The sequence below is a fragment of the Vanacampus margaritifer genome, chromosome 1 (genome assembly GCF_051991255.1).
Source record: "Vanacampus margaritifer isolate UIUO_Vmar chromosome 1, RoL_Vmar_1.0, whole genome shotgun sequence".
NCBI lineage: Eukaryota > Metazoa > Chordata > Actinopteri > Syngnathiformes > Syngnathidae > Vanacampus > Vanacampus margaritifer.
This window is the reverse complement of record NC_135432.1, coordinates 1073823-1090565: the sequence shown is the minus strand read 5'-3', so window position 1 is coordinate 1090565 and position 16743 is coordinate 1073823. Positions and strand designations below refer to the sequence as shown.

Genomic DNA, 16743 nt, shown 5'->3' with positions numbered 1-16743 from the left:
TTGTTTTTGACTTGTGTGTGTCTAGGAGTGTGTCTGTTGGGCCCTTCCAAGAAGCCATTATTGACCCGCTATGCAGTAGGATGACTTGAAGTCAACGTAATCCACCGAGGCGCTACATTGCACATCTATTTGCCTCTAGTTCAAATGTTATACAAAAATGGTCATGCATGTTCAATACCCTCCACTTGCACTACACATACGGCAACATCATCAAGTAAACATGTCATATGCAGTACAGGCCAAAAGTTTGGAAACAAACACGTCAGAAGAACCGGTCCAGCAAGCTGAATGACTTCTGACCATTGGCACTCACTTCATATGTGATGAAGACGTTGGAGTGGCTCTTCCTTGGCCTCCTCAGACCGCAGGTGCAGCACGCCCTGGATGGCCTGCAGTTTGCGTACCAGCCAGACGTTGCCGTGGAGGATGCCATCTTCTACCCGCTCCATCGAGCCCGCTCTCATCTGGATAAGGGAAGCGGCCAGTGAGGATTCTCTTTTGGGACTTCTCCAGTGCCTTTAATAGCTTCCGGCCTGCTTCGGGACAAAGTGGGCAGGATGGGAGTGGACCCCCACCTGGTGGACTGGATCTTGGATTACGTCACTGGCAGACCACCGTACGTCGGGTTGAAGGGCATTACGTCTGGCACAATGGTCAGCAGCACAGGAGCCCCCCAGGGCACAGTGCCGGCCCCTGTTCTCTTCACCCTGTACACCTGGGACTTCTGCTACAACTCTGTCGAGCTGCGTCGCATCCGGAAGTTCGCCGACGACAGCCATCGTTGGGTGCATTCGGACGACAGAGAGGAGGAGGATTGAAGACTGCTCAGGGACTTTGCTGCACGGTGCCACACTAGCCACCTAGAGCTCAACAGCTCTAAAACAAAGGAGCTGGTTATTGACTTGAGGAGGTCCAGACCAAGACCGCGACCAGGCCCGTTTCTTCTGTCGGTCCAACCCCAGCTACTGAAGCTAGCTCCGGGGACATGGAATGTCACCTTTCTGGCAGGGAAGGAGCCCAAGCTGGTGTGCATACTTCCGACTCCACACACAGCTTGGGTTCTGGTACCAAAAGAAGAGGGCAGCCTTACACTCAGACAATGTCAACAAGCTTGTTTGTCTGAGCGACCGGCTCAAGGACACACACAAGGAGTTTGCCGTCTGTTGTCAGATCCTGTGCCCTGAGCTGGTGGTGGGTTTTTGATTTGAGGAATTGACTGGTGATGACTCAGTACTGACAACCCCAGCCGCCACCCCATGGATCTGACTCGAAATTGGGAGTTGGCGTCAGCTGCGGATTTCAGTGAGGTTGGAGGGCAAGTGGAAGCGAGAAAGCAAGTGTTGGAGCATGAAGAGGGGCCACACACGTCAGGGATGGATTATTATGTTTCGCCCCAAGAGGAGGCACGCCGATCACCGCAAAGCTCGAGGAGGTTTCAACAATATGCCCAAGAAAGAAAGTCCAAATGGATGGAGCCAATGGCGAGAGTGTATTTGCACAAAGCGAAAAAGTCTATTTTCCTAAACCAACAGTACACACCTTTTTGCGTGTTATTTAAAGAATCGCTTAATATTTGTTTTTCACGTTTGTATTTGCTTGCAAACTTTTACGCCTACTACTTTGCATGAACATGCATGCATACGATCAATAGGATATAAGAAATAAAGAAGCGGCAGTCTGACCATCCCTCAGTCCAAGCGGCAAGATGTTCTTCACAAAGTTGGTGGTTGTTTCTGGTAAGTGCTGGTAAGCAAGAACAGGCAAGTCATATCGAAGCTCCTTCAAATATTTCCTCTGTCCTGCAGTCTTGGTTGCAGGATGTTGTTGGACGTTGCATGCAGGTAATGCTTTGGACGGGAACCTCAACAATGATATTAACATCCATCATTTAACTGAAGTGTCCATTTAGGAGAGCGTTCCTACGATGTGGCGTGCCCAGGAGTCAACCCTGAGCCAAAGTGTCGTACGTAGACCCGACGCTCACGCTTTTGTCCTGCTGACTGTTGCAGCATTTGTGCGTTACGATGCTTTGTGGCTTTTAGCTGACGGATCCAGAATCCTGGTCCATGCTGTCGACTACGGTTTGGTGAAGGACGCTGACTGCTCGGCACGCCACCAGGCTGCAAAAGTCTCACCAGAGACGGGTTTTCATCCACTTTTCTTCTTTTGGGTGAAATCTATGTAAGTCATTTGGGTATATTCCTGGGCACAAACAAACCTTTACTCCAAACCAGCTCTGCTAATAACTGCTCCGAATCCTACAGCTGCGATCAAGAACAGCGATGCCGCCTGCCAAAGCTTGACCATAAAATGTTCCAACAAAATTGGTCACCTGACAACTTCATCCAAATCTCCTACACTTGTGAACAAGACCCTGAAGGTACACGTCTTATGGGCTCCACACACGGGAGGTGACAAACAAACGACAGCCAACGACGTACCTGGTCGCCTCCACACGCGGGACGCCATAAGCAGCCGCGACGGCGGCAGCAACATACGTCACTCTCGTGTTACAACACATTTGATTGGCTATTCAAATTAGAGGGAATCGAAACGTTTTCATTGTAATGTAAACACAGAAGTTTCACTACAGTATCTCATTCCAGTATGAAGATCCATCCATGACCTCTTTTTATTATTATTATTATTATTATGCTTGACTTGACTTGGGTTACATTACATCCTTCAATTTTTGTTTATGCGGCCTTTCAAAGTAAAAGTCTGGACAGGCCTAGTTTTGAAGTGTCATTGAAACTTGCAAATGCTTCCATGAAGGCCTGAAGAAAAAGATCTTGTGTGAAGGACAATCTGAGACGATCACATGCGGTGAGTGAGCATCCTTGTTTTCCACTTTCACACCAAATATTTGACCGAAAAAGCAGTAGCGATTGTTCAGCTTGAGGGTTTCATGTCAACCTCAGAGAATGGATACCTGATGATCCTGAAAGCCAAGTACGGCCGTTACGATGAGAATATCTGCACTACAAAGCCCTCAATAATGACGTTCTGCAACAGCATCCCAGCTGTGAAGCTGGTTAAGGATCGGTAAGCGCCATCCAATACAAATGCCCTCAAATATTTGCGATTCTTCTAGGTTTATTTATATAGTCCTTAATCACAAAAGTGTCTTCAGGGGTGTGATTTGACCAAAGTGAAATTATCTGAAAATTTAGCCGGGGGTCTGGGGGCCGCTGGCACCCAGCTAGGTCCAGGGCAGTGCCCTGGTGGGGGGACACGGGGGGCAAAGCCCCCCCGGAGCTCATGGGTTTTCCGTGTTCTTAAGTACTTTCAATGCACTCACATGACAAAGAAATAGACAAAACAACAGCATAAATTTTCAATGTATATTGAACTATCCCATATAAAATGGCAGTTTTAGTCAACTCAAAATCAGTCACATTCAAAAACATTGGACTGCCTTTGCTTTTAAAAACTATCACTGAGAATATCATCATATCTAACTAATGTGATTACTAAGTTAACACATAAATAATGTTGAAGAGTTCAAATTTCATGAACAAATAATTGTATCATGACCAAATGAAAAGTAACTCATATTAGAGCATACCACAAATGTCTTTGTTATAGCAGAAGATGTTATCTGTCGGAGTCATGTGCATACACAATGAACTACTAAAAAAAAATAAAAAAATAAAAAATGGGATTTTTTTTGGGGGGGGGGGAGATAAAAAAAGCGGAATTCCGCGAATTAGCGGAAAAATCACATCCCTGACTGTCTTTCACATGCCCACAGTTGGTAAATATTAACGACATCCCCTGATTGAACCACCAGAGGGCCCCAAAAAAAGAAAAAAAAACATTAGGTTAAAAAATAAGAAACCTTAAGAAGGGAGCGCAAATGTGGTCATCTCACTTCCAGGATGAGCAGGCTGCAATGGATGCCGAATCAGCAACATTTTACACAGTTTGTGATATTAAACAATATGAATAACTCATTTAAATCTCTGAACAGGTGTTACAGTGATGGGCTTTTGACCACATCATGCACCCTGACAGCAAACACCGCCGATCTGGGAAACCCAATGCCATGCGATGAACTTCCAAAGTATCTCAGTGTGGATTACCTTTGTGTTCCAATGGTAAGTGGATTGATCAATTCATGTTCACACGTGTGCTTATTGGTGTCTCTAATTTGCCATTTTTCTTTGATAGCCTATTTAGGAAGTCAGAGTGGCGCAGCGACCAATCGCAGCGACCAATCGCAGCTCTGCATTCACCAACAAGAAACTAGATGTAGAACTATAATAAATAGATTGTGCAACAGATGAGTGTGGTGGTGTCTTTTTGCAGAAAATGAATCATGCACCTTTGAACTTTGTTACCTGGCCAGTGTGCACAGATGATCCTCGTCATGCCAGCAATGGAGAAAGCGATGGGAACAACAACAACACACTGTTGAGTCTACAAAAAAAGCCAGAAGCTTCTTTCAGTCCCGGTGTAAGGAGAAGAGATGGCATTGACTACATAATGTGAATTTCGGCGATTTGATTAACTTGGTCAAAACAGCAGGCAACAGAATGTAAAGGGCTGTTTTCAAACTAGCGATCTCCAACTAAAGTAAATATCGCGCTCTTTGAGTCCGACTAAATGTGCAACTTCGACTGACAGGCGAACTTCAGTTGAAGTAATAGATTATATGGCTCTATGGGCAATAATAACTTTTCATTTGTAAAATAACAGTCGCTAAGTCACTTCGGGCCACGCCCACTTCCATTCAACAATCATTTCCTCCCGCCGTCCGTTATAGGGCAGTCACGTGATCATCACGTGATCATGTGACGACGTTGCAAACGCTCAATAGCTGCGTGCCTTAAATTTATTTTAAATATCTCCACTTTCTGTTCATTACTCTCAAGTTAAATGAAATAATTAAATTATTATTTTTCTTATTATTAAATGATGCACCTTGACGGATATGTTTTATATACATAATATTAAATCCACATTGAGTTTGATCTGATTTTTAGACTCCACTCACGTCTCCGGTATGTAATTCTCCACATTTGCTCTCTACTCATCCTGCCGTTTCCTACAATTCAACACGAGTGGAGGATTAGTATTGCCAATTATATTATCATCAGCCACTGACGACAACCATAAGTGAATGATCTTTTGACTTTAGTGTGAATTCAAGGCTAACTAATTGTTACTACCAGCAGTCAGTGACGAAGACTTACTTTCTTCTTCAGGAACGTCCTTCCTTATAACCACCATGACGCCCTTTCCCACTATTTTCCTCAGTGTTGCTTGTAGTTGGCACGTTAGGAACACTTGGCTGACAGATGCACGTTCAACTGCAAGCATGGTCGCAGTCAAAACATGGACTGGACTTTTAATAAAAAGGACGTTTTTGAAATGATTCAGTGGAATGGATTGGATAAGGACACACGAGAAGCGTGGACGACCATATTTGACGATTGGTATGGAGTAGACCTCGAGGGCCGGAGTCCTGCAGGTTTTGGATGTTTTCCTGCTCCAACGCAGCTGATTCCAATCAACAGGATCGTTATCAGGCTTATGCTGATGAGCTGATCATATATCAGCTGTGTTGGAGAAGGGAAACATCCAAAACCAGCAGCACGCTGGCCCTTGAGGACCGAGTGTGCCCACCCCTGGTATAGACCAACGCCCGATGACAAACACAAAAATAGTTTTTGTTTTTATAAAACAAGAACTGGAGTGAGTATAGCAACATATTGAATGAGTGATGCCTCACAGTGCAGATTTATGTAGGCATAATGTGGCGATTGAAGGAAGGGTATTGACGATATTTTTTTACTTTTTGAGTAAAAGAACCAACCAGGTTAAATAAATAAATAAATAAATAAATAAATAATAATAATAATGCCACACAGTCAGGTAAATTATCTATTCAACTGGCTTTTTATTGAATCGATTTTGGCACAATAATATAACACGCCACTAGATGACAGTATTGCTCCTCCGTGTCAGTTGTCTCAAAGCATGTCTGCCTCAATAAGGTTTTATGATTGCAAACGTTTGAGCTGGTCACAAATATAACTTAGATAATGGGGTTAATCAAAAAGCTTGAAATTAGACCAACAAACGCATTCAAAAAATCTGTTTAACCATAGTGTACTGTCATATACTGTACTACTATTTAAGAAGATTACAGGACCATTTAATATCACTGGATGTGCCTGTTGCCAATGAATACAGACACACAGAGAATAATCCACCAAAAATCGAAAATTAGAAAATACCCAACTAGAAGGAACATTAACATTGCACTTTATAAGAAAAGAAAAAAAATGTACTTGCACATAAGTTAAATGAGAATGGTCCCTAAAAATAGCCTACCTGTTAAAAAGCAAACAATTATTTAAGATCAAATGCTAATTTATTGACACGACCTAACTGTAGCCGACTTCATTTTTATGTCCATTTTCTTGGCACCAGTTGACATGTTCAGTCATTGTAATGTGTTTGATTACACGTTTTAAATGTGCTTATTAGAATGTATATTTAATGAAGCGATTTATTACATAGCTCACTTTGAGATACCTGAACCACCTTTTGAGAAACACTAAACTACAACGGATGACAACCTGCAATTTACACCCATGCCTTTTTTAAACTGTCAATTTACCACAAAGTGCACAGTAGGTCTATACTGTAATTTGTTAAATTAGTTTAGAAAATGTAACAAATATGCTGTACATTTATCCATTTAATACATTTATTTTCATACTGTTGTAGTTTTCTCTTTTATAAATTGTAATTGCTGTATATGTTGGCACCTCCATAGGCGATTTACATTTACCCTCACAAAATCATTGTTTTTAAATATTATCTTGAATTTATAAGACACGTCACCAAATTAGAAATATTTTGGATTTTAATTATTTAAATGTAAAATTAGATGAAAAATCTAATATGCTATGCATGTTTTATATATATATATATATATGCACATTAGGATACAACGTGACTGATTTGCAGCGGTGGTAGTAAGACTAATATGAGCAATTCACAAGTCTTCGAGTTTGAAACAAGTCCCAAGTTACTGTGACAAAGATCAAGAAAGACGAGTGCCCAATTTCAGGCAAGTCAAGTCAAGCTATTGCTTGGATTAAGCCTTACTTGTCACCAATCTTGCTTAGTCACAAGTTCACAACATATTGGAGTCATGTTTTTTTTTCCAATCATGACACAAATTTCACATTTACACCTATAAAAACCACTTCGTTTGAAATAAATATTGTAATTACATTTGTTAGAAAAATACACGTTTGTACGAGTGTTTACAATTACCAATGTACAGTATAACACTGTTACCGTGACAAATATTGAAATATACTGTATATGTGAGTAAACGAAATGATCAGATTTTAACATTAAATTACCACTTTGTGTTGGTGCCAGTTTCCCCAAATAATTTAATGAAAGTAAGAAATGGGTGAAAGCCAGGCATGCACTTTTTACACTTTGTCGATTGTCGTCACTTTATGAAATACAGTAGCCAACTACTAAGCGCGGATCTGCCACATCCAAAATGGCGGACGCGTTGACGTAGAGCAGCATGAACGAACACATTTCAGGCGGTATCAACTATTACGATACCATGCGAACATATTCAGTTGTTTTATATCATATATATGTTCAGCTCCAGTTGTCAACATTAGATGGCAGTGAAACTAATGCTGTGGAGACACCTACCCCCCCCCCCCCCCTTTTTTGTAAACCCTCAATAAAAACAGTACAACTTTCTGTTCAAATATATTTACTCTCAAGAAAAAAAATATCTACAACTAGAAAAGAAACAAAACATTGTTTGCAACTGTAATATGTGGAATGTACCGTCAAACATTTGGAATGAGAAACGATTTTGTAGGCTGCATCTTTTCAAGCCAGACAAAATAAAAAGTCATGGAGAAGCTGTAAGAACATGTAAACCTGCAAAGGACTCCAAATCTAAGTGGGCGTCAGCTGCTGACTCAGGCGTGTGTTTGGGAGGGTAAGCACCCGTGTTGGAGCATGAACACACGGGCCACGCGTGTCAGGGAAGGAAAATTATGTCTCACCAAAGAGGAATGTATTTCAGCAGGATGGCGTTGGCGCTGCTAATCACCACAAAGCCCAATGAGGTTTAGCCAATGAGCACACAAAAAAAGACAACTTGTTTTCTAAACCTTCTGCAGTGACGAAGGTGAGTTATTTATATCATTCAGAGAAGGAACATTAACGTAAGCTGCAAAAAAAAAAAAAAAAACTTTTGTGTGAAGTGAAAAATGTATTGATCGGTTCTTAGAAATCTTTAGGAATGTATTAAGGGTACAAAGAATTCAAGCATTTCCCAGTTTAACATTTTGGCCCAGTGAAGGAAATCTATAAGCTTTAACAAAACAACAGCACTGAGCAGAAGTCCAGAAGCTTCTATCCAAGTTAGCCTCAGCAAATATTACAAAAAAAGCACTATACTTCTTTTGTGAGAAGGAGAAAAAGAAGTGGGCCAGCCGAGGTGGCAGAAATAGACAGAGAGGATTTCAGGGCCAAATAAGAGAGCTAGCGAGGGGGGGGCTGTGCTGCCTTAGGCATTTGCTTCCAAATGAACCCACCATGTAACAGCCATTAAAGGTGAATTTTCCCTCTCTCAACAGACATGTAATACTGAAAGGAGCATTCTCTTCTCTTTTCCTTTTTCTCTCTCACACAAACATACACATCTTCTCTCAGTGGTCCAACTGTTTTCCCAGATGTGATCAAGCCGACAGGAATGACAAGACACAGACAAGAGAGCCAGAAAGCAGGTTCAGGCACGTATTCCTGAAAAGGGAGACAAAAAGAATTAAAAACCTTCTGCATTTTCCATTTTCAATCATTCACACCCTATTCTAGAAAAGGCTCAAACAACAATCTGTGCTTAAGGCATCATTTCAAATGACTAGAAAGTGAAAACACATACTTCTTGTTAATGTGACGCACCACTGAAAAGTTCCGTTAAACCAAATAAATTCAAATGACTAAAAGGAAATAAAGAAATAATTACGGTATTTTGGAAAAATTGTGGAAAAAGCTGCAAAGTCCAGCACTTCATTTTTTTTTTTTTTTAAATCATTAACAGAAGGCGGCCATTTTGCCACTTTCCGTCTCAAGTGAAAATGACATACAGGTGCTAAGGTCTCAGTTAACAACCAATCACAGCTCAGCTTCACAAAACAGGCGAGCTGTGATTGGCAGCTGTGATGTCATCTTCAGTTGACAGCAAGTGGCAAAATGGCCGCCTCCTGAGATGGATACAAACGGCTGGATTTGGCTGCGTAACTCATATTCCACAAATGGAATATGAATCCGAATGTCATGTTTAGACTTGTCAGGTCACATAGAACATATTATTGTGAAGCAATGTATCCCACAAAGTCCTCGCTGGGCTTTCCGCATGGCCGCAAACAATGCTAGCAAGCGGCTAGTTCACGATTTAACAAGTTGTCGGCCCCGCGGGCTCGTCCGCAGCATCGTCGCCTCACTTGCTCATTTAAATAACACCACCGAGCTGTTCTGTAAATTCTGCCATCCGGGGAAAAGCTCGCTGGCTAGCTAGTAGCTACACAATTACTAGTAGAGATTGGCCCAAGTAACTCACAATTGCGCCGGCTAACCACGAATGCAAAGGAAGTCTTTATGTAATGGCGGAGGGCGCCCAAGTGTTATCACGTAACCCCCACAATTCAGTCATGTGTAGTTAGTTGCCATTATTTGTATTTCTTCATTAACATATTCAAACACACAAATTGTGTACAGTATTTAGAAACAAATCTGTGAATTCCCTTTACAGGGCCTTAAATTGTCACAATTCACACCATGTGTGTTTTTAATGCTCATAAAACTCGATATGGTTTGTTGCTCAACGCAATAAACAGCTGTGACTGCATGCGTGGTTTGAACATCTGGCTCACAGTTCTGAAGTTGGGGGTTCCAATCGGAGCTCCCTGTGCTATAAATGGCTTTTCATGCCAGCTTGCTCCCACGTTTGTTCAGGTTGGGTTTATTGAAGACCAAATGTGAGTTTGAATGCTTGTCGACACAGAATGTGCCCCGTCGTCCTGTAGCTTGTACCTCACCTGTCGCCCAAAGTCAGCTGGGATGACACCGGCTCACGGAGGACCCGACACTAATGAGGATCAACGGTGTCGAGAATGGACGCAACCTAAGCTCGCAAACTATTTTCATGTCTGGATGAAATTGGTGAGACGTTTATTAGGGTCACGTATAAATATAGATATTTTTAGAGGGAGGTAATATTCAGAGAAAAAAAACTCACAAATTGATGAGAAAAAGACTCACAAATTTGCGACATTATAAAGTGGCAAATTTACATTTAGGTTTCCAGAATTATTATTTACACATTCATATATGTTGGTATTTTTTTCTACAAGTATCCAAGTTGATGTGTGGAATCTGCCGCTCTCTGTCATTCACTAAAGTTGCTTTTAGGCATTTACCTAAAGTATACTAGCTTGTGGTTAGTTAGTCTTAGTCAGCTTGATAGGGGATCAGGAAGTGTTGTTGTAAAGTTGAAATTAAGAATGATATCTGTCTCCATCCTGCAATTTCATTTCCTAGAGTGTTCCATTAACCACCAACGCATCCTTACGTTAGCTCCTGGCGGACAAAAGCCAGCGCCTCGTCCAGACTTTAGCTACGCTACGCGTATTTCTTGCAGGTTTCGGAGGGGTTTTTGTCGCAAATCTGTGAGATTATTTATCGTAAATTTACGAGGTTTTCTCCTCGCAAATACATACACACACACGGGCCTTAATACACCGTCATACATTTGACAGATTTTTTTTTTGGGGGCACATGACTATGGACAATAGATTTGTTTGTTCCTTCATTTAATACGATCACAATAAAATAAGAATCAGTCAAAATAAACATAGATTGAGACAATATGGTCGATGAATGTAATGACGGTAAAGCGTTGCGGTTTGCCAAATACCTTTTTGGTTGACATCCGCCTGCTTCTCTTGAGCAAAATTGAGGCGGTTCTGCTCGGCCGGCGTTTGCGCCGCATTGTGGACCTCCGGGCTGCTGCTGCGCGAGTGGATTCCCTCCTCCGTGTGGTAGGCCAGGTCCAAGTGCTGCTGGGCCAGCTTCAGGTGCCGGCGCAATCGCTCCACCTCGCGGGCCGAGTTGCCGTCGTCGGCAAAAGCGTCCAAGCCGGAGTCACCGTTTGGCGAGATCCTCAGCTCGCCCTTGACTCCTTTTTTCACAGCGGCGTGATACCCTGGCGGCGCCGTGGCGATGGCGTGCAAGGAAGAGGGCGGGCCTGACCTGAGGGCGGCCCGCCTGCGGAAGGCGTCCCGGATGCCGCCCACGCCCAAGTGCAGGATTTCGAAGATGGTGAGGATCAGGCAGAGGAACGACACCACGTACATGATGAGCAGGAAGATGGTCTTCTCGGTGGGCCGGGACACGAAGCAGTCCACCTTGTGCGGGCAGGGCGAGCGCGTGCAGGTGTAAAAGGGGATGACCTCAAAGCCGTACAGGATGAACTGGCCGCACAGGAAGGCCACTTCGAAGGCCGAGCGCCACACGAGCTGGCAAATGTAGACTTTCATCAGGCCATCGCGCAGAATCCTCCGCCGGCCGTCGTGCTTCTTCTCCTGCGAGCCTTGAAAAGACGCAAATCTTTGTTAGACTCGAAAAAAAAAAAGCAACGATTTACGAAACGTTCGCTGGTCGGGATTGGATTGCTTAAGCAAGCGCTTGTGGAAACTTATCTGGATGTTGGCGTTTGCCAAACAGGCAAAATTGCCGCACAGCTCATTTTGCACATTCTGGGAGGATTTTGTTGACATTTGGGCAGTAAAAAAATCTAATGTTAGAGGAATTGCAATGGCTGATTTTGCCTTCATTAAATAGCGCATCTGAAACGCAGTTGAGGCAAAGGCAAAACATATTTCTGCAATGAATAAACATTTATTTCACCATATAGCCACTTGAAGCCAGTCACAAGGTGTCATGATTGATCACCCATGACAAGAATCTTTTGAACGTCTGTCATTTCAGCACTTTCCTGTCCTCCCCTCGAGACTTTTTTTTCACCTGTGCTGTGACAACTTTTAAATTCGGCGTTGACCAGATATTACGCCCGGTTCCGAAGCACTTCGGGCTTGCTGGCTTTCCCAAAACGATCAATTTCTTTTCTGTAACTCAGTGGGTTCCATGTACGTTTGTCAGACTCTTCCACTAGCGCTTCCAATTCCATCACTTTCACATCTGATACCAATAACAGGCACAAATTGCTTACTGCCAGTGAGCATGCATTTTGCTATTTTCGTTTTTCGGAAATCAGACCATCTGATGGGATCGACGCAAACGACGATAAGATCAAATTTAAACACATTGAAGATCAACTTTGACCCATTGCAGCTTTTTAGAGCATCTTTTTGTTTTGTGCTCATCTGCTCAGTTCTTGCAGATTGTGGGGCAGAAGTGCATGCAGTCATACTTCATAACTCAAACTAAAAAAAATATTTGATTTCTTAATTTTCCTTTAAAACAGATTTCTGTACTTTCTAGTCCTTTGTCAAAATAGTCTTATTTGTCTCAATCTCCACGGATGACGACATTGATGGGAAAATAAAGGGTTAGATGAGTTGCTAGCATGAGCTCATTTGAAATTGTGTTTTTGCCCACATCTTGGCTTTCAAAAAAAAAATAAAAAAAAATAAAAAACCTTCGCTGTTATCCAAATGCGGACTCCATAACATGACAGCATGTCAATTTTTTTTTTTTTTCTTACTTTAGTTCAAAAGTACATTTCTGAGTCGGTTGTAACTTTGACATAAAGCAATTTATTTCTTCCTACTTTGACGCAAGTATCTCCTGCCAGCTTAAGTCAAGTGCGTGTTTATTTTGCGCCCACTTTTGCTGCCCGCACCGCACTTTATCCAGAGCTCAGGAATGTTTTTTCAAACCTTGAAAAGCAAACAATGAAATCCAAGTATTTAAGAATTCCAAACGGCTCTTGAGGTTCGCCTTTAAACGTGCATGATTTGATTTGTTTTGTTTCAAGTATCAGCAATTTGCTTCCTCTGCGTCTTGACGTACAGAAGAGCGCATTGAAGTCCCTTAAAAGCATCAGCCTACTTTTTTCCGCCTTGTCTGGCTTCTCCGGTTCGATCTCCTCCGCGACCATGGGGTCTTCCTCTCCATTGTCCTCCGCCTCCTCGTAGTCTCGAACCGCACCTCGGCTGATGATGGGCATCCTCTTCTTGCGTCGCGGCCGGTAGTCCGAGTCCTCCATGCGGGCGATCTTGTGCATGGCGAACCCCAAGTACATGATGGTCGGCGTGGTGATCATGATGACCTGCGGCGGACACGGCGGCCTCAACTTTTAGTCACACACTTGACGCTCGCGACGCGCCATTGCAAAAGTCACCTGAAAGATCCAGAAGCGGACGTGCGAGAGCGGCGCAAAGGCGTCGTAGCACACGTTCTCGCAACCCGGCTGCTGCGTGTTGCAGACAAATTTGCTCTGCTCGTCGTAGTAGATGGTCTCGCCGCCGACCGCCGTCAGGACCAGGCGGAAGAGGATGAGCACCGTGAGCCAGATCTTCCCCACGAAGGTGGAGTGGTTGGAAATCTCGTCCAGCAGACGCGTCAGGAAACTCCAACTCATGGTGCCGAGCTGAGCGAGGAGCTAAACAGGCTTTCGGGAGCCGGAGGAATAGAAAAGGACAATTCGGTCAAGTTGGCACATTTTGGCATTTGAAACTTATTTTCACAGACTTGTCTTTTGTGTGATATTGACTTCCTTTAAATCTACTCTTCTTTTATTGAAAAGATCTCACGATGGCGAGTGCAGCCCTCACATTTCTGCAGATATGGATTTCTCTTTCCATGGGACCACACTGAAGAAATGACACTTTGACACAATGGAAAGCAGTCAGTGTCCAGCAGTGTCAAAGTGTTATTCCCTCAAAATACGGCCATTAATAGCTAAACCCCTGGCAACAAAAGTGAGTACACCCCTACGTGAAAATGCCATTAGTGTCATTATTTTCCGAAAATAGTTTTTGTCATTGGTTGAAATGAAGTAACAAACATGTGACCAGTGCCTGCAAACAACAGAAACCAACTCTTATGGTGTCAATAAAAACTGAACATAAAGTTGTTGTTTTTCAGGCAAAATTTAGGATCTGACATTCATCGTCTTTGTCAGAGAAATTCCATTCGTCCTCGGGCAGACCAGCCTTGGGATTTTTTTCCCTCTCTCAATAACCACAATGTGCGCTTACTCATAATGTACACCGTGTGTGCACATAGCTTTTCACTTTCTTTATTGTTCAGCAAATATATATCATTTGTTTTTCACGTACCACTTGCAATGGGACACATTTGAGACTAAAGATTCCAGCATGATAAAACCACTACTAGGAAAATGTTCAAGCCATGGTTGATATGTTTTTTACAGTATGGCCTTTCACTTTATATATAGCTAAGCAATAAGCTTAGGAACTTTTGTGATGTGAAATGAAAGGGCTTGTTTTAAATATACAATATTGGATTCTCTTGTTTTGTATGTCAGTCCGTTTTAAAGTAAACTTGAACCCGGAGTGACAAACGGCTGAAGCAAGCACGCTGCGCCTCTTATTTGGACAACGGTGAGAGTTTTTGACGTTCTATGGCAGAGAGAACAAGAGCTAAGGAAAAAGTGTGTTTTACAAAGTTTCAATTGAGTATGTGGAAGTTGTAAAACTCTAGTGGTGCGCTTCTTCAAAAAGAAAGGTCAGGATGTGACAAGAAGAAACAGCAGCAAGAAAAATGCGGCTGCGGGGCGACATCTGTTTTCACCCTACAATTACAAAACACCATCTTTAAAATCAGAGCAGAAATAAAGACAAGCTGAAGGAGCCGTTTTAGGGCTGCCGTTTTAGAGCTGCAGTGTGAGATGATCGTGTGCGCCAAGCAGATGCACACAGAGGCGACTGTCCCTTTAAAAGTCACTTCAGCATTCGGATGGGATTTGCAGCCGTGGCAGAAACTCGGGCCAATTAAAGGCTGCTAAATCCAGCCTCGGTTTGACCGCTAATGTTAAAAAACAAAAACAACAAAAAAAAAACGTTTTATTTCACATCAAAGTTCTCGACATTGTAACAACTGAAAACAAATGACACTAATCGTCTTGAGACGTGGCAGTGAAAAGAGAATTCAAGACAGTTGGCTACGTCAGCCATGACGTTTTATATGCTTTTTGAGTGTGTGGGATTTCTCTCTCTACATGTTTAAGGCTGGCTTGCTATAGAATTATCTGAAGCACCACAGAGAAATATCACTGAGGAGTCTTGACTACTTAAATAATTAAAATTAAGTGGATCTTGACTTGTAGTGTAAACAAGACAACAAAGGGTCCAAATTGGTTTCTGGCAAGTGGAGATTTGCTTCAATCCCAGTTAACACACTTAAATAAATAGCTGCTGTTCAGTAGACAGCACACAAAAGGCCAAATAGGGCCTACGTCTTCGTGTGTTTGTCAAAGTCAAATACTGGTCGCGCAAACTTGTCGCGCCAGCTGACCAAAGAAAAGCACATTTTCACATCCACTGTTTGTTGCACGCGGGGCCGAAATTGGGGGTGGGAGGGGGTTGTCTGGTCTGGAAAGTGTGTGCAAAGGATCCGGACAAAGCGGAGGCGTTTGAACATTCCTGGCTAACCCAAAACAGAAAGCTGCATTTTAGGGTTCAAGGAGTCGACACGAAGGCCGCACACGCACGCGCACCTGGCGCCGCAAGACTCGGCAAAGCCACAGTCAAACAATGCCACATTCAAGCAACCGATGAGATAAAAAAAAAAAAGGAAAGAAAAGAAAAAGTCGAACGTGAGCAGTGATGTGGAGAAGCTCTACCGGGTTTTGGTGGTTGACTAATTGTCTGTAGCGCGTTCCAAGGTAACATCATCGTCAGACTTACCGACTCCACCGGATTCCACTCGACAGACAAGCGCACTTTCAAAACGTAACTTTCTGCATGGCGAACGCAAGCTCCAGTTGCCCGCTGGAAGGAAAGCACGCAAGCGCCCCACCAAAGTCCCCAAAACACGTCGAACCCACCTTGTGCGCTCCAAGCGCTTAATTGCGCCACCAGGTTTTCCTAATTAGCGTGCGTGGCTGCCGTCAGTCCGAGTCCATTCAGCCCACCGTGTCCCCCGCGCGCCGGGGTCCTCAAAACAAAAGAAGTGTCGGCTTCTGTGGGCTCCCGACTCTTCCTCCTCCACCTCTTGGTGCCGCGTAAGTGGCCCCAGCAAAAAGCACCCGCCCCCCGCTTGAAACCTGAGAACAGTCCTGCCGACTTTTCTTTTCTTTTCTTTTTTTTTGCCTCAACACAAAAGTTGTTTTTTTTTAAATGATGATGTTGTTGCACAAGTGTCCCGCAATGTGCTGCACATTGTCCGCGTGGCCCTTCTGAATGAATTATATTGGGGCAAAACAAAAAAACATGATGGGCCTATAAGATGCAGATACATGCTATTTTTATTGGAATGTATTTGCAAGTGTTAAGATGAATATGAAAAATCACAACTTTTTAGTTTGAAAATAAAAAGATCTTTCAAAGTCAGTTTTCTAAACACTGAATTTAGCCATGCAGCTTCAAATGCTAAAAAGGTACACAAATATTCTCACCCAATAACTCATCCAGAGAACACCACTAAGCTTCTTCTGTCACAAAATGTTTTCCTCACCACAACTTCCATTTC

At 43.0% G+C, this 16743-nt stretch overlaps 2 protein-coding genes across 3 annotated transcripts; one reads left to right on the top strand and one right to left on the bottom strand.

Moving 5' to 3' along the window:
- Window positions 1–1669: 1669 nt before the first annotated feature.
- On the top strand, window positions 1670–4280 carry LOC144034502 (L-rhamnose-binding lectin CSL3-like). Its single transcript, XM_077543304.1, has 9 exons — window positions 1670–1736; window positions 1806–1841; window positions 1910–1963; window positions 2043–2181; window positions 2265–2380; window positions 2776–2826; window positions 2922–3045; window positions 3974–4100; window positions 4174–4280. The coding sequence occupies exons 1-9, from the start codon at window positions 1706–1708 to the stop codon at window positions 4180–4182; spliced, it is 687 nt and encodes a 228-aa protein (XP_077399430.1). The 5' UTR covers window positions 1670–1705; the 3' UTR covers window positions 4183–4280.
- Window positions 4281–7748: 3468 nt separating this feature from the next.
- On the bottom strand, window positions 7749–16299 carry LOC144053896 (gap junction gamma-1 protein-like). 2 transcript variants are annotated; one of them, XM_077568802.1, is made up of 5 exons: window positions 16100–16299; window positions 13430–13699; window positions 13138–13357; window positions 10982–11656; window positions 7749–8808 (listed from the first exon to the last, which is right to left on the bottom strand). In XM_077568802.1, the coding sequence occupies exons 2-5, from the start codon at window positions 13667–13669 to the stop codon at window positions 8795–8797; spliced, it is 1149 nt and encodes a 382-aa protein (XP_077424928.1). In that variant the 5' UTR covers window positions 13670–13699; window positions 16100–16299; the 3' UTR covers window positions 7749–8794. The 2 variants fall into 2 exon arrangements, with proteins under 2 accessions (XP_077424928.1, XP_077424921.1); XM_077568795.1 differs by having other exon boundaries at window positions 15960–16109.
- Between the last annotated feature and the right edge of the window lie 444 nt (window positions 16300–16743).